At 30.6% G+C, this 18,317-nt stretch overlaps 2 protein-coding genes across 2 annotated transcripts; both read left to right on the forward strand.

Annotated features, from left to right (window-relative positions):
* The first annotated feature begins 10,600 nt into the window (after positions 1-10,600).
* Positions 10,601-12,620, forward strand: LOC115891901 (glycoprotein-N-acetylgalactosamine 3-beta-galactosyltransferase 1-like). The gene is made up of 5 exons (XM_030912500.1): positions 10,601-10,761; positions 10,815-11,546; positions 11,827-11,996; positions 12,059-12,175; positions 12,239-12,620. Exons 2-5 carry the CDS (start codon positions 10,865-10,867, stop codon positions 12,377-12,379), a joined length of 1,110 nt encoding a protein of 369 aa, XP_030768360.1. The 5' UTR covers positions 10,601-10,761; positions 10,815-10,864; the 3' UTR covers positions 12,380-12,620.
* Positions 12,621-13,139: 519 nt separating this feature from the next.
* On the forward strand, positions 13,140-18,284 carry LOC115891900. The gene is made up of 12 exons (XM_030912499.1): positions 13,140-13,648; positions 13,829-14,070; positions 14,756-14,955; positions 15,024-15,213; positions 15,269-15,433; positions 15,541-15,747; positions 15,817-15,936; positions 15,985-16,095; positions 16,493-16,603; positions 16,656-16,791; positions 17,271-17,464; positions 17,880-18,284. The coding sequence occupies exons 1-12, from the start codon at positions 13,377-13,379 to the stop codon at positions 18,239-18,241; spliced, it is 2,310 nt and encodes a 769-aa protein (XP_030768359.1). The 5' UTR covers positions 13,140-13,376; the 3' UTR covers positions 18,242-18,284.
* The last annotated feature ends 33 nt before the right edge of the window (positions 18,285-18,317 follow it).

Raw genomic sequence — 18,317 nt, forward strand, 5'->3', positions numbered from 1 at the left:
ATTTTACCTGACATTTTCCGGAAAATATTGAAAAACTTTTGAGTGTCCCTTATTCAGTTTCGGGAAATTTGTTTACAGTGCTTCGAGAATGAGAATGCAATGTTGCCACCTCGTTACCACGTTATCCACATTCTGTATGTTTATAAGTTAAATTCACATTTTTAAATATCTACAAAAAAAACTTTCGCTGTTTTTAATCATTGTAGATTTTACTATTAAATATAGCGCAACGTCTACTATATTTTAAATACCTTCTTTACAGTTTAGTAAAAGCGAAATAATGAAACTAAATAATGAACAATTATAGCAGATTTTCAACAATTCAGAATCAGCGCCCTCTATTAGATATGTAAATAGTCAACGTTTGACCTTTAAACAGATCAGCTGATTGAATTTTTAGGTTTTCTAATTCATTTGAGATTTTACCCAAAACAGTAAACCTGTGACGGCTCTGACAAAACTAAAAAAAATAGACAAATGTAAGGTATTGGTTTCAAGTTCTATGCGGAGGGGGCATAGAAGTTGAAATCAATGCAACCAAAACTCTTTCGTGCAACTTTGTGGATATAGGTATATTTAACTATTGTCAGATCTCATAATAGGTAATTTATTTAAAATCCCTTAATCACCCGAAAAAATCAAGTAATGGCAACATTGCAAATTTTCAAATTTCTAGATTAAATCTAGAGTATTATTTGTCTCTCTCATTACATAGGAGAGAGAAAGAAGGATATATTAAATGTCAAACTTCCATTTGGTCTCAATTTTCTTGGTTATTTTGTTAAGAAAAGCGTTTTTCAGTAAAATTTTGAACATTTTTCTATGCTCAATTAAGTGTGCCTTTTGGAAAAACTATAATATAATAAAAAAATATAGTAAAATTATTACTTTATAGGGCTGAAATAAAGAAAAATTCAATGTTGAAATTATTTTCCGTTTTTCTGAAAAACGGTAAGAGATCGCCAGGAAAAAAGTTCAGATTCGTAATCTACGACCTCAAAACAGGGTGTATACCAATTTTGGTGAAAATCGGACGATTTCCAGTTTTCCCAACAATTACCAAAATATGTTTCTTTTGTCGAAATCTACCACCCCTTCAAATACTTGCACTTATTTCTGGGACACCCTGTATAATGTAGGTAACTAGTACAAGGGAGTCATAAAGTGTATTATTGTCTGGTGTTTTTATATATTTAAACCACACTGTATATGGCGTATACATATGTTCAAAAAACAAGGGTGAGAGGTTAATAAATCAATGAAACAAATAAAAAAATCAAATAATGGACAGGAAACTATAAAGAGCCCTTCTTGGGTTCCAGTAATATGCTTAGACATCAGGGCCTTTGTTCCTTGATTTCGTTCCCATGTCTTAATTTAAAACAGATGTTAGATATAGAAGAAAGGCATTCACCAAATCGTAGGTACTTAAGGATAAAATGACCGTAAAAGGACTGTAAAGGACCTGTCAAATGAAATTGAAGAGGTCAGTATGCCATTAGTACCTACTCGTATTTCTAGTTAGATATTCTAGCGAATTTATATCCTTATTATGGGCTTCATATTACTTCTAGCTGTTTTGTGTGTCTTTTTCTGTAAGCATGCATAAACGGTTATTCTAACAACATTCCACAGATAATAATTCTGAAGAAACTGTAACACTTTACTGTTAAAAGTTTTTAATGATTCTTGTAAAATTTTAGCTTCTGTAGGTATATACTGTAATGCACTAAAATTTGTATTTTAACATGAGAGTGTCTCAAAAAAATTGCAACGACAAATGGCAGCAAAAATACGAAGAAATATCCACTCTTTTCTGTCCTACGACAAGTGGTTTTAGGGTTGGTCGTAAAACAGCGTCTTGCATTTTTTCGACTCACTCTAGCATGACATCTTGATGATTCCCTACACCTGTTTCCTCTATGTGGCTACCTGCGTATCTCCGCGTCTCGACCCATGGCAAAAAGAAAGGTTGAAGTGTACCATTGCCACTAGCACAACCGTCTGTAGAGTCGTACTACAGGGTGTTTTTTTTAATAACGTCTAATACCTTCGGTCAAATAATACAGGGTTGTTCAGCACATACGACACGGAGTATTGTAGCTAAACGATTAGATTTTTACATTTGTAAGTTTTGGGTTCGTTGAAGGACTATTAAAGCTACAATTTAAAAATATTTTTACAAGATACAGAGTGTCCCAAATAAGTAAAAAATATTATAGTTTTTTTTTTTAAATAGAACAGCCTGTATATTATTCTATTTTTGGATTCTACGATTGAAATAAAGGTAAATTTGATTAAGGTTTATCACACTTAAACCTTACCGTTTTTGAAATATTTTCAATTTTATGAAATTGCAGAAAAAAATTTAAGGCTTTATTTCTCCAAGGGTATAAAAGTTTTTAATACTAAATATTTACTGAAGATTATTTATTGGTCATATATTGTGTTGCAATAATAAAAATTTTACGACCTTATACAGAGTGTCCAAAATTTTTTATTAAATAATTACTAGCTTTAAACGGCAATAACTTGTTTAATTTAAATGGAACACCCTATATATTTTACGTGAATCAGATGCACAATGTAATTGTCTATCAAATTGTATTGTTCCATTTTTTACCCATCTCTTCAAGTTTTCATAGAAAATGCATTTTCTTATAGTTTAGACCTCATTTATCACTATACCTATGGAATATTGACATTTTAGCTTATTTTTAAAGATGTAACAAATTTTCAAAGGGTACATATACTAATATTGTTGATATAGTTCGCTTATTTAATTAAAGAATAAAAAAAAAACTGTTTAAATATTTTTTGTTAAAGAGGACCAATTAATATGATCCCAGTATTCAAACTACATTAATTGACTGTTTACGTTGTAGTAATAATTGTTCTAAATACTAAAAAACTGAATTTTGTGTGTGTATTACACAGTGTGGTAAAAAGTAACACCTTATAATAACCTATTATATAAAACAGAGACATTCATTTTCATAACTTATTATTATATTGATTTCTGAGCCAGATCCACATTTATTTAGAATAATTTATTAATTAAAACAATTTAAAAGTATGTAATTAACTATTTTTTGGTGTTTTTGGTAGGAAATAATGGTGGTATATTTAATCGGTATACTCTTTTACAAAGATTTAAATAGTTTTTTTGTATGCCAATGGGCATGCAATATTTACCACCTGTACATTTTGTACATATTATGGTGCTATAAAAAAATCTGAAATGTCAATATTCCATGGGTATAGTGATAAATGAGGTCTAAATTATAACAAAATGCAATTTCTACGAAAACTTGAAGAGATGGGTAAAAAATGGTATAATACAATTTGATAGACAATTACATTGTGCATCTGATTCACGTAAAATATATAGGGTGTTCAACGGAAATCAACAATTTTTTTTCATAATATATAAACTGACTGATGAACAAAAACTACTGGACCAAACTGATTGATTTGTCGGTCTTCCTAACGTACAAGGTATCCTTTACATATCGAATTTCGACAGTTTTTTTTTGTGAATTTTATATCCTGGGCAGCACTTTTCAGAAGTGGAGTGGTTTCACGTTTTCAGGCTCTGTAACAATCGAGAAATTTGATCTCTGCTTCTACAAAAATCGTTTTTTTTGTTGTATCGCCATGGTTGTCGATATTAATACTGAGAATTTGAAGCCAATGGGCAATGGATGATGTTGACCACATTTTTTCTTTTAGCCTCTTGTTTGTTTGACTTTTTGAGCCAAGCAGAATTGCAGACCTCCAGGTTTAATTAGTTTTAAATATATGTATTTTAAGTAGAGACAATTCAGTTCATTCATTATTGTTATAATACCATCGATAATAATTGTATAATTCCTCGTATAATTGAGAAAAAAACGGCGTCAAAGACTGACAATCCATGAAAAATTTGGCGAGGAAATTAAAAAAGGATAGAACGTTTTCAGATACTCAAATCTATTTTCAAAAAAATATTTTTTCCAATAAAAAATGTTAAACTACATCATTTAAAAATCATTTTTGCTCATTATAAAAATAAATTACACCCTTCTTAAAGCCAACTGGCAGTAAGCGATAAAATAAAAAACAGTACGGGCCAATAAATGACGTCTAGGGCTTGACCTCCTCAAAATTACCATCGATTGTCATTCCTCAGCCGTCTTTGACGTCGTTTTTTTTCGATCGCATAGTACATTAAACATGACAAATTAATCATTTTAGCAGATGATTAAAACCTAAATAAAAACACTAAAATACTAAACAAATAGATAAAAAAACATAGTTTGCTCTCTTTTAGTGCCATATAAGGGGAAATTTTCAACTCTATTTTAATTTTAGACAGGTTAAGATATATTTATATTAGAAATATAAGGTTGGATAGGTATTGTAATTTGATCATTTAAATTCAAATTTATTCATCTAAATCATCCATCTGGTCCTGCAAAACTTGCAAATCTAGATTTTTTCTTCATTAAGCGCCATATAAATTTATTATTTTCCGGTTCCAAAATAAAAAGAAAGTTAAATTTCATTTTTGGCTTTGAAATGAATCGGATTGAATTGAATTTGCATTCTTTTGAAGGCCTAAAAAGAATAGTGGGCTTAGCAAAGCGAATATTCGTGTTATTTTTGAATTTCGCAATTCAGGTACATTATTCTTTTGCATTGATGTGAGATATGCCATTCATTTCTTAACAAATAACCTTCATTTTTAGTTTTTAGTAAGTATATATTTTTAGGTGGTATCCAATAATGATGTGAGGTATTTTGAGGAAATATTGATTTGGTTTGGTGTTCTAGCTACGATCTTGTAAGTTGTTCATGAAGTTTTATCATAAATTTCTTTCTTGTTATAGGTTTACTTCCGTTATTTTTAGGTTGTGGTTAAAAATAATCAATCATTTATACACCTCATGTTCAATATGCCATAAAATGCACATAGAAACCATTTTTTTCTTCAATTTCTGAGCCGGTAGGTATACCGCCAATCATCTGATGACTGATGAAAAATAATCGTGCACCTAACCTTTAGGCCCTGTTAAATAGTCATATAGGAATATTTTCACTATAGCTATAGGTATCTTTTTAGTCTGTTTAAACTTTATATTAAATCAATATTTCCTGACGATTGGGTTATATCACGAACTATTTTCAGCATTGTTATAAAAAGATTACGTCTATAGAAAAGGCTTATAACGATGATAATAAAATAATTATCTTTTTATTGAGATTATGAGATTATACTGAGACATCTAAAGGTGTAAAATGTGATCAAAACGTTACAATTTTCAACCCAGACTAAAAAATAATGTTTATAAGTTTTATATTTTGACTTTCACTGAATCTACAACTATTTTATTTTGTAGATTTCTTACAGTGAGGAAATACCTATAGGGCTTCTTTAAATACATTTTGAATGTATTTTTATGTTATTTATTAGAAGGAGAATGTTGAATTTTGAAACGAAATCTCAAGCGCAGCATAAAAGTGAAGAGTATATTTTACACGAGTATCAAATTCATATAACATGGTCAAATAGAGTATATTTCTGAAAAAAAACTATAATGAACATAAACACAAACAGTAGTAATCGGACACCAATCAATGAAGAAAAAAAAAGAATATTTTTAAGGTTTCCCAGAATACTAACCTTGAGTTTTTGTTCAAGAAAAAATAACACAGCAATTATAATTTGTCATATCCGGTGAGATCAAAAATAATGACATAATAAGAATGTTAAAATTATAACCCAGGAAAAAATATTTTTATATGTACCAAGAGAATTATAAGGGTGTAAATTACTGAGAGCTAAGTTTCGGCCCGAGGGACAATAATTGTACAAGACATATTCTAATACCACAGTAATCTGTTTTGTTTTTTAATTTTACATAAAAGACTAGATAAATTCAATTTTATAAACAATTCTAGTTCTATTTAAATAACGAAAGAAAATACTTATAATACGAATAAGTTGAATGTCGGGTACGTACGTCAAGTATGATTCAATCTGCGACAGAACAATGGACAAAGACAAAACGCACGCACTTACATGTGAATTAGGCTTAATAATGGCGTGTTTTTTTTTATTTCAATAAGGAAAAGCGTAGACAATGCGGTTTGTATTAGGTTAATACACGTGCACGTTTCTTAGCCAGAAGAAAAAACTTATTTTTCAGTACCTAGTAGCATAATTGTATGACTTCCAGTTAAAGGTACTTTTAGCCTTTTATTTTATCAATAAACACACTGTATATTTTATTCTGTTTACAACGGTGTATACAGGATGAGTCTTAAATAAATGCAAATATCTTCAGGGCTGGTAAATCTCAATAAAACAAACATAATATTTTCTCTTTAGTGTTTTTCTAATAAGTCCCAAAGAACCGAGTATTATTCTACTTTGAAAAAAATTTCAAAAAATATTGATTTTTTCGCTTAAATATTGAGAACCTCTGGAGTTTACTTTCTTGTAAATTTAATCTACTATCTGTGCTGCCATATTATGAAAATATTATGTCTTTTAACTAAAAATTTAAAAAATCTCCAAATTTTTTTTCAAAAAAATCAATTTTCATAGACCTGTTTCTGGGGTCAAAATATTCCACTTCTAAAAATATTTGCACTTATTTAAACTCACCCTGTATAATAAGCTAGAGTCAATTCTGATTGTTAGCATTTATTTCCTATTATACTGTATGATCGAAAAAAAAGGCGTCAAAGATGATTGGGGAACTACAATCGTTGATAATTAGGTATGGCAAGGTCAATCTCTAAATGTCATTTACTAAAAATTGACATAAAATTTGCCAGAAATATCAATACTATTTATAAAAAGATTAAAAAAAGATAGAACGTTTCCAGACACACAAATCTATTCACAAAAAATTATTTTTTCAAAATGCCAAAATTATCATCGATTCTCATTCCGCAGCCGCCTTTGACAGCGTTTTTTTTTTATCGTATGGTAGATAGGTATATTTTATTAGGAAATAAGGACACATTAATTAGAAATTTCCCTAGATAATTATTAAAATTACACCTGTTTCCATTTAAACTCTCTAAATAAATAAAAACCAGTCGACATTAATATTATTAAATGCAAATTTAAAGATTAAAATATTAAGTATTAAATAAACAATTCACAATAAAAAAATGAACGGAAATCAAGACCATATTACGCGGACCAAAAAAAGAGGCGGATTTTCAAGGCCAACAGATAAGGCTTAGAATAATGAGTCATGTAATTTCAATTTCCCACGTTAGGGGGATTTGAATTTGACGTGATTGCTAAAGAAGTGTTGAAGATGGATTTGACCATAGCTCCGGGTTCAAGTTATATACGCATTGTAATACATAATAGTATTAAAAAATATGTACAGGGTGTACCATTTTAGGTTGTTTTATAGGGTTTCTCGATAATGAGTAGAGATACAAAAATGCGGTTTTCATATAGCTGTGCTACTTTTTATGCAACCTAAAATGCTACACGCATATTTGTCCTAGCCCTCTCTGTTTTCTGAAATACATTGCAAATTTAAAAATGTTTCATTTTTCGACTCCCCTGGTATCTCGGTTGTTTTATTACGTATCGAAAAGGTGAAAACTGAGTTTCGTAGAGTTTTTCACGTAGAATCCAGTGGCGTTACACTAGTTTTTAGCTGGGAGCTGTCATTTTCGAAATATGACCCAAACTATGTTTTTTTTTTAACGGGACACCCTGTATATTTTTTTATCTTATTTGCGTTCTTATGAGATGTCTAAAAATATAATATACTCTACAGTGAGCTCTATATATTTTCATTAATAAGGTAAAATAATATGCATTATTTAACCTTGTAACATAAACCAACCTATACTTTAAAAGAGTATTATTATTTTATTTTTTTATTGATTACTTTGACAGGTCGTAGCTAAACGTGACCTGTCAAAAGTAATCAAAATAAGTATTTAAAAAAAGAACAGTAAAAACAGAGTCGTACTTAAGTATATAAATTAATTAAAACCCAAAAACATTTTAAATTACTTTGTCAAATTATTTTTAAACTGAACAATTATTGTAAATTGTATTGTATAAACATTTATTATGAAATTCTCCCACAGTGTAATGTAATATTAAAACAGTTTAACACAAAGGTTAATGATATTTTATCACAAAACTGTTACTAAATATTTTTTAATGAAATAGTATCTATCTACACATGACTAACTGTTGGAAATATGTCCATTAGGCTTGGCCAACCACACATGCATATAGCTAAATTACTCAAAAAGATAATGCAATTTGTCTCAAATATACACAGCGGTTTCCAGATATTTGACCCATATACCGGGTGCGTCTCAAAAGTGGCTTACCCCTATAACTTTTTTTATTTTTTCAGATAAAAAAACAAGATTTGGTATGTTAGTATATGACATAAATTAGGATTGATTGACGTATTCAATTGTTATCGGTCACTTCCTGTTTCACCGGAAATAACTACAACTTTTGATTTTTAAATGGCACCCTAGGTATTTTTTTGCTTTATTTGATAGAAAATGACACTCTGAATAGAATGACATATCATATGTCAAGTTTTGACATTTTCGAATATGGTTTATTTGAAATTGTAACATGCGGTTCATAAGGACAATTTGACTCGAAATACCAAGTGTATGGTACCAAATTATTCGCAAAAAATATTTTTCCAAATATGCTAATGAACCACCATTCCATTTGAAAAAATTGAGATATGATTAAAAATACGATTTATGCATCTTTTAACCGACCAGTATAAGACAAGAAAAACATTACACCATCAAATCTATTTTTCCAATACTCCTTGATTAAAAATTAGGCCATGGCACTCTAGATTGAAATTTAAAGTAACATTTTTTTTAAACAAAAATGTCAAATGACATGTCATTCTATTCAGAGTGTCATTTTCTATTCAATAAAGTAGAAATATATCCAGGCTACCATTTAAAAATCAAAAATTGTAGTCATTTCCGATGAAACAGGAAGTGATAAAAAACAATTGAATACGTTAATCAATCCTATTTTATGTCATAATATACTAACATACCAAATCTCGTTTTTTTTTATCTGAAAAAATAAAAAAGTTATAGGGGTGAGCCATTTTTGAGACGCGCCAGGTATATTTATCTTAAAACTAAGTGCCATCATTGGATATCAATGGACTTGATTGTAAGTACGTAGGTATGTAAATTAAAACCGATGGTATGCCATTGGTATTCCAGGCGTGTTCCACCCCCGTAAAAATATAGTACCGAGAAAAGAACACAGCGAGCAGCCATCGAACAAAAGCTTCACCTTTTTAATCCTTTCGTCAAGAATTAATACTTTTATACGACAGCAGAATGAAATTGCTCATATCGAATTCACTCCATGACTAATAGAATACCATGTAAAACATGGTAGACGTCATACCTTGAATTTCGATGAACTGTGAGACGAAAAAACGTGAATTCTTTGAATGATTACACTCTTCAAGTAATATGAACAATCCTAAACATTATTTAATACTCTTAAACTAATCTTAGGGCACTGTTTCTTATAAAAGAGCTGTATTATAATACAAACACTTATATTTTAATAATTTTGAGCCTCTTTGAATCACGAAAGCCTTTTAGAATAACTCGTTATCTTGATTTAAAATCCAACAGCTTTGCATAATGTCAAAGCCTATTCAAACGTAAATATTTCCCTATTGCATCAAGCCGGTAAATTGTTTGGTAATTAACTATTTCAGGTCGTTTTAGAGCTTGTAATTGAACGTTTTTCAACAGAAAAAAAGTAAACAATCACTGGTCTAACCTAACTATGCTGACAATACAAACAAAACTTACCTTTCCCGTTGCCTTCTTATAGCGTAGCGTGGCCTCCCTGATCAGATCCTTAACCAGAATATCACCTCTTCCACAGGGAACTACAACGCGGATATTCCCGAAGCACACCGTTACCTTCATTTTCGAAATACCAGCGAAATTTTATTAAAATCCTCGCGTTTTTTAAACTCCGTACAGTTGGGACGCCATGCTGCACCGCACAGGTAAAAAAACAAATTTTAACAACCACCTGTCAAGCAACGGAGTTATCCGATTGGAGGAAATTGTTCGACGGCGGGCGTCGCGGTTTCCACACACAAATTAAAGTTTTCCTGTTCACATTTCAAAATCAAAACAATGCGAGGGAGCCGAATTTGCACAATGCTTTCACTCTCTGGACATTTTACGGACTGAAAAAAATTTCAAACGAGTTTTTTCCCCCACTTTTCGCACCTGAGCGCGCCGCCAATCGCCGACGGCGGTTTGAAAGGGATCGGAATGCCGGCCCTCTGGTTCAGAGGTGGAGAACTAATCATGGAATTTAATTGCCGCCATGTTGCCAATATTATGTAATATTCCTAGGAAAATTATTCATTTTAAGAGGTCTCTATAGTTGTTGAGAGAAGATGTCATCTTAAAATAATTAACCATTCTTCTGTCTAGAATAAAATTACTTTTTTATAAATCTAACACTTACCGTTGAATTTAGTATCTATTAAAATTACTTATAGAAAATTTTATATTTCCTCGGTAAGTAAATAAATTGGCAACAGTGCAAATCTAACCAAACTTTTTTCTTTTTAAACTTAATTTTTTTCTTAAATAAAAAACATTTATTATTCATAACAATGCGTGGGTGAATAAAACAATGAGAAATAAGTGAAAAACTAGAGCTTGGAAACTAACTAGGATTCTTTAAGTGTACGTAATTGTATCATTATAATTTAATAATTAAATTTTCTCTTTTATTTTAGATTACAAACAAATAAAAACCTCAAGATATTTATGTTCAGTATGTAATAACATGGTCCATTTTTACACCAAACTTAATTTTATTATTGGAATTGCACTAGGAGTATTGCTAGCTGTATATTTTCAGCAGTTTAAGATAAATGGTGGCCAGAAGTCAAGAAAAAATGATTTTTTATATCAAAAATGGTTTAAAAAAGAAAAACTGTCCAGAACTAAGATTGCTTGGGATGGATTACGTTATTCAAACAAATCTTATTATTTGGAGTCCGAATATTTATATAATAAAGTAACAATTCTTTGTATAATATTTGTGAAACATCAAAAATACTTGGAAGCTGCTAAAAATACATGGATAAAAGGCTGTAACACTATAAAACCCATAGTAACAGAAACACAAAATAAGATTATGCCTAGAAAGCAATCTAAAGATAAATCTTCGTGGGCTTTACTATGTAATGTATTAAAATCAAGAGAAATTTCAACTTTTCATTGGGTTTTGATAGTGAGAGATACGACATTTGTAATTATGGAAAATCTGAGATTATTACTAGCACCATTGAACAGTAAGAAGGAGCATTATTTTGGACATGTGGCTAAGTTTTGGGGTGTAAATTATAACACAGGCGATGCTGGCTATGTTCTAAGCGATGGTGCTTTAGCATCGTTTCAGAAAAGCATTGGCAACGAAAAATGCTTAGAAAATAGTTATTGGAACAGAGAAGACTATTATTTAGGTAAGTTTGATCATGTTTTTTAGTTTTTGTTTGGTATCTTGAATCAGGATTATTTTTTTAAAAACGCCGTCCAGTTGGCTTGGAAATGGATTGGATTTCCCAAGGATTTCCCGTATAATTTTACATATAAAATGACAGCGATCTTCATTTCATAGCCATTGCTGACGCCGTTTTTATTCGTTAGTGATTGGTTTTAATTTTGTTTTACCTATTTGTATTTAGATTGTGTTTTTGTTTTGATTTTATGTGCATTTTGTTTGTTTTTGCATGCATGTTGTAGGGAAATATTTAAAATCCTTAAATATCACACCAATCAATGTAATTGACGAGGAATCATTGTCAATGTTTCATCCGTACAGTTGGTATCATGCTTTCTTTCCAGGGGAGGGATATTTTAAAAACAGTGCTTACCCCTATAATTGCTGTAGTAAAAAATCTATATCATTTCAGGTAGTTTTTGAATCTTAATTTAGATTTAAATGCCTGTTTCATGATATTAAATTATTTTTAAGGCTGTAGAAGGTGAAAAAATGTACACCTACAATTATTTACTGTACAAATTACAAATTTTTTCAACTGGTACAAAAGGAAATGTTAAAAGAAATGTATCAGAAATTGAGGATAAAAAGGTTTGGAAAAAATAAAAACTTTTCAATATATTTAAGTTGTTCTGTATAATTTACTTTACATAGGTATGGAAAAAGTTTTTGAAGGAGAGATCAATTATTGATGAAAATATTAGTAGTGATGATTATTACAAATTGTGGGAAAATTTAATACATGATCCCAATTCTTTTGCACAGAACATGAAAAAGGAGAATTTGTTTGACTAATAGTTGGATGGTTGTGATATTTTTTTACTAATAGATATTTTTTTTACTATTTTTAACATATTTTTTATATAAAAAAACATTAAATGAATAATATATTTCTATTTTTTTTTATTATTTCGCGGTATAATATCCAATAGGTTGATTTAGATATACAGGGTGTCTCAAGCTGAGCCTGCATTAGAAGTATCTAGAGAACTACAATATCTAGTTTGGAGATTTTTTGCACATCATTGTTTCACAACGAGAACTATCGATTAAAAATACTTTCAATATGGCGGCACTTTACGTTTTACAATATACGTTTTAAAATTAAACCTTAAATAACTTAAAATAATAACGATTTATTTTGGGTATGGGAACATGTATAGTTAAAAAGAACGAATTGCAAAAACCTTTCTAAAAAAAAGTGGTTTTTCATTTGAAAAAAATGATTTATGGTAATTTTTTAATCTCTCAATTTCATGACAGCTGCCACCATTATTATATAACATTCGAACAATTAAATTTTTTAAATAGATATCCATATGTCTTCTCTTTATGGTGGCTGTGGTAATCACTAAATTTGACTTTTAGGCTATACAAATTTCTTTGACAGGTCGTAGTTAAATAATTTTATATAATATATTTTTTTTGTAAATAGATATGTATGCCTGGAAACATTCTATCCTTTTTTAATTTTTTTATAATTAATTAGTGTTAATTTTTGTTAAGTTAAGTTTTATGTCAATTTTGATTGACCTCGCTAAAATTATCGTCGATTGTCATTCGCAGCCGTCTTTGACACCGTTTTTTTTATCATATGGTATATTTATATACTTTTTGTGTTATTTTTTTCACACAAAATGAATCAGCTGAACATCTAAACATATACATATTACTCTAATCCTTTTTAAATGTAAATGAGATTAAAACAGCCAGCGGGAGAATTTGTAGGGCTTCAATATTTTTTTGCACCCGCATTTTGACGTACATTTTCTATCAAAACTAACGCAAGCGAATGTATTTTTGTGAAATGTTTGTGTGTTTTTTGTTATGTTCTATTTTCACATACACTGTAGCTTTTACCAAAGATTACACGTACTTGGATATTTGCAGTAAGCATTATTCTAGAAAGCTTTATGTCGAATATGGCACATCAGGTGTTTTGTTAGCTGATTATAGTACAGGGTCCTCAAGAAATAATAATAATAATAACGGTGGTTATAAGGAAGGAAACTGCTCAGTAGATTTTATTACATGTCCGTATTGCATTATCGAAATACAGTTCAAGTAAGTACAGAAATTTGTTGACAATAAGGTAAGTTCGGCAACGTTGCGAGAAATATTGTGTTTTGTTGTCATTAGTGACATGTTAGTGACATAACTACTGAATAAAAATAGATGTTGAAAAAAAACACTAATACGTTGTTGTCAGCTGTTTGACTTTTTCAGAAGATTATTTTATTTTAGATTCCTAAATATTTCAAGAACTTGCGACAAGACCTTGTCATTTTCTGAATGCAGCTGTGATTATGTCCTGATCCACGAACCACCATTCAAGGATGCCTCTGGAGAACAGTTCTGTGGTAGATTTCTTCAAAACAACAACGTTTCAGGGTTGGGTTATTTGTCCAGAACCCGGTTTGCCACTGTCGATTTTGTCTTCACCAGAAACTACGGACATGCGTTCACGTTGAAATTTACAGCCAAACGTGAGTTAAAGCATTTATTTTCTCAACATTTCAATAATAAAAAAGTTTTCTTCTTATAAATTCAATCCGGGGACATACTGTATAGAACTTTTTTTCATATGTGAGGAAAAGTTATGTGTTCTACTGAGATTTTCGGCAGTATGGCAACATCACGATAAATATTACCATGTTGCCGTACTTTTTATAATTTTTCTTACTCACAAATAATTGAATTTCTAGTACTGTAGCGTATTTTTGTCCTTTGTAAATAAAGAAACAGTTGTTTTAGCTATCAGAGGACATACTGTATATAACTTCTTTCATATGTGAGAAAAAGTTATGTGTTTTACTGAAATTTTTGGCAGTATGGCAACACCACGATAAATATTACCGTGTTGCCGTACTTTCTATAATTTCCCTGACTCACAGAAATATCTGAAATTCTACTACTGTAGCGTATTTTTTGTCCTTTGTAAATAAAGAAATAATTGTTTTAGGTATCAGGGGACATACTGTATATATTTTTTTTTCACATATGTGAAAAAGTTATGTGTTCTACTGAAATGTTTGGTAGTATGGCAACATCGCGATAAATATTGCCATGTTGCCGTACTTTCTCAAATTTTCTTGATTTACAGAAATAACTGAAATTCTACTACTGTCGCGTATTTTTTGTCCTTTGTAAATAAAGAAATAATTGTTTTAGGTAATAGATGGATATTTGAAGGATATCCAAAACTAGATCACATGAACAACATGACTCAAATAGTGATGTCACCCTTTTTTCCGCATTTATATCCGACTGACTTAAGTACAGAATATGTCATCGAGTGTCACAGTCAAGACTTGTGCCGAATAAGTCTAATTTTTACAGACTTTCTAATAGCAGAATCCTCAATTTTAGAGGTACATAATTTTGTCCTATTTTTTTAAATATATATTTTTTTGAAATATTTTTTTATATTTTTCCGCAGTTTTTTGATTGGAATGGTCAACGCATGTATGTCATATCCGGCAACATCTTTCGACCTCCTGTCATACTCACTTCCGGTCCATCTCTAACAATCCGGTTTTACGCCAACGGAGCAACGAATTTAGGATTCAAAGCCTCCTATTCTTTTATGCTGGGATCTCTGGATGCAAAGGCATTTGAACCAAATCTAGGTAAATATTATTTTACTCTTACTAGGATTTATTTTGTTTTAATTATTATTCCTAGGTTGTGGTGGAGAAATCAACAATTTAGGTGGAGGAATCACCATGATGGATATGGTCAGCGATAAACCCGAATTCTTTGATTGTATATGGATTATAAGACCCCCTGTACATTTCCTACACAGAAAGACACATTTGTATGTCAAAGTGGCGAATTTCAGCGATTTCGGTCAGTTAGGGAAATTTTCGGAAGTACGGCAACATCGCATAAAAACTGATGATGTTGCCCTATTTTGAAAAAATTTCAGTAGATCTCTTATTATGTAATTTTCCTAGCTGGGATGACTGAAATGGTGTTGAGACAAGGCCTGACATCTAGTGAGCCGGCCGTGGAAGTTTTTAGGTATCCTCTGTCCCGTTTTAATGCAATGGACGAGAAAGAACACGTCGTTCCTATAAATCAGGGGTTCTATATTAATCTGAGGGGGCTGTTTAAGCCCCAGTCTAGGGTTGCTTTGGTGTATGCAGCATTTAATTATAAAGGTATTTAAATATAAAAAGGTTAGGTTAGGTTAGGTTATTTTGATCTAATATCGTTTTTTTTGTATGTAGAATGTTTTTCTGGGCTGGATTTTCTCTGTCATAATATGAGATGTATTTCCACCTTGTTGAATTGTGATGGATTTGATCACTGTGGTGATAATAGTGATGAATCGCCGGATTGTTCTCAAGGTAATGATTTCAAACATATTTTTTATTAAAATTAACTTTTTTTTCTAGATCCTAGAGATCATAGAGAATATTCAAAAATTCCTAACTTTCTTTTTCCAAAAGTCGAGTCCTATGGCGATTTAACAACAGTGACATTTATTTTCTTCACTTGTACTTTTGGTAAGTTTTTTTTTAATAAAAAAATAGAAATCCCTTTTAACGTAGATTAAGTTACTGTATCTAAAAAATTAGTTTGGCGTTAAAAAGGCGTTAAGAAGACAGAAAAGGAATAGTTTTAGTGTGCGAAAAAGTGTTGCGAAATAATCTTTTTTAATCGAATGAAATACCATAATCATTATTATATTAATCATACACACGATCTTTGTTAAAGTACTTTTTTAATAACAACCTAGCATTTTCTTTTTATATATTTTTTGTATATCTTGGTTATCTTCCTTTTGAACAGCAAGGTTTGTTTATTTATATTATTTGTTTTCCGGAGGGTTAACACATGTAGATCCTCTATGTGTATTATTATTTTTTTATTGTAATTTAACTGTCAAATATTTTGTTTTAGGTTTAATAGGTGTTATTTTTGCTATGGCTTTAGTGTTATATAGACTGAACACTAGAGCAAGACACCAGAGGTGTATTGAAGATCATATGGAGACGATTCATGCGATTTTAGGTAGAATTTCAGCTCTTGCTTAGTAAAAAATTATAAGTTTTCGAATTTTCAGAAGAAGGTATGCCTGATTTGGAAGAAGAAATACACATTCACGATGAACCCCCTGATTATGAACCCCCACCTGAGTATTCTGACGTTTTTAAATATTTTAGAAAAATTGGATGGGGTGGAAACACCCATAAACAAAGGTAGGTATTATACAGGGTAAAAATTTCAAACAATTTTTTGGCCAAAAAATCTTAGGGTTGAGGTATATCTTTATTCCAGTTAAAATTCTTACATTTATTAAAGATATACTCTGTATATGTATCAAATAAAAATATTTTTGATAAGGATCGTAATTTAATAGTCGTCAGAGATCAGAACACAATACTTATACAATATGATCGAAAAAAAAACTGCGTTAGCAATAGCTATGAAATTAAAATCGCCGTCATTTTATATGTTGTAATATATGGAATGCCATGGATCGTTATTTCCAAGCCAACTGGACGCCGTTTTTCTTCGATCATACGGTATTCAGGAATATACTCAATGTCAAATGTAGAAACAAGAAAATGTTACGCAGGAAGAACTATACATAGGATGGAGAATGATGAAAAATAATACAGAAATTAATAAAAAAAAACTATTTAATTGTCCGTTCAATGAGAAAATTGTATTTTAGGTCAAATCCAGAACTAAGTCCTTTAAAAGCTCATGTTTGCAAGGAAAATTTGACCGAACTCAACGTTGCCAGTTCTAGCAGGAGCTGTCAAACCACACCTGTCAAAATACCGCGTTCTCCACCGCCTGCATATGATAATAACGGGCTGGAACTGGAAAATATACCGGGAAGTTCAAAAGATGTCGATGCAAACGGTAATTATTATTTATTTTATTTGAATTAATAGAAACATCGCTTAAAAATTAAAAATTTTGAGAGCCGGCGGATTATTTTTAATTTTTTTATTGTTCTGAATGAAAACGAGTGTGCCTATATTGGCACGTTATTACAAATCAATATATAAATAAATGTACGTTACTTTTACAAAATTGTAAAAATAATTTGGCAATTTTTGTTGTAGGTTAATTATATGTGTGCTCATTAGCTTTTTACAATTATCCAATTATATTGGTCTTGTACAAAGTGGCAACGTGGCATGCTCTCAGCACAAGGCCAAATAAATATAAGAAAAGTTCAGATGAATCTCCAGCTCTCATAAGTTCTTCTAAAATAAACCTCATATGCGTGCTTCTGGGTTCGAAAAGCATAAATGTCCTTTTTTATTTTCAGAAAATACATCCTGCCTTCCAGTGAGAACACTGAACAGTACTGACGTCACTCTACCAGATGTAACTACGTGCCAATCAACTGCTTCATCAAGATTTTTGAATTTTCGCGAAAAAAAATTCCGGAAATCACTTTCTCAACCAAATCTACCGATTTATTTTGAAAATTCAGTAGAAAATGGAATGGGTAACTTACGAAAATGCTATTCAGCTGTTTCGTCAAGATTTTGGACTTTTCATTCAATTGAAAATTCAGTAAAGTCGGTTTCACACCCGAATATAGACCTTTGCTTTGAAAATTTCACGAAAAATAGAAGAGGAATTTCAAGGAAATGCTATTCAGCTGATGAAGTTACGTCTATTTGAGGTTATGTCAATTTAATTCTATTAAAAACTATGCATGAAGTTTTGCATGATATTTTTTCATTTTTTCCTCAACCCT

This window comes from Sitophilus oryzae, unplaced genomic scaffold (assembly GCF_002938485.1).
Source record: "Sitophilus oryzae breed Bouriz unplaced genomic scaffold, Soryzae_2.0 scaffold_119_pilon_pilon, whole genome shotgun sequence".
Classification (NCBI taxonomy): domain Eukaryota; kingdom Metazoa; phylum Arthropoda; class Insecta; order Coleoptera; family Curculionidae; genus Sitophilus; species Sitophilus oryzae.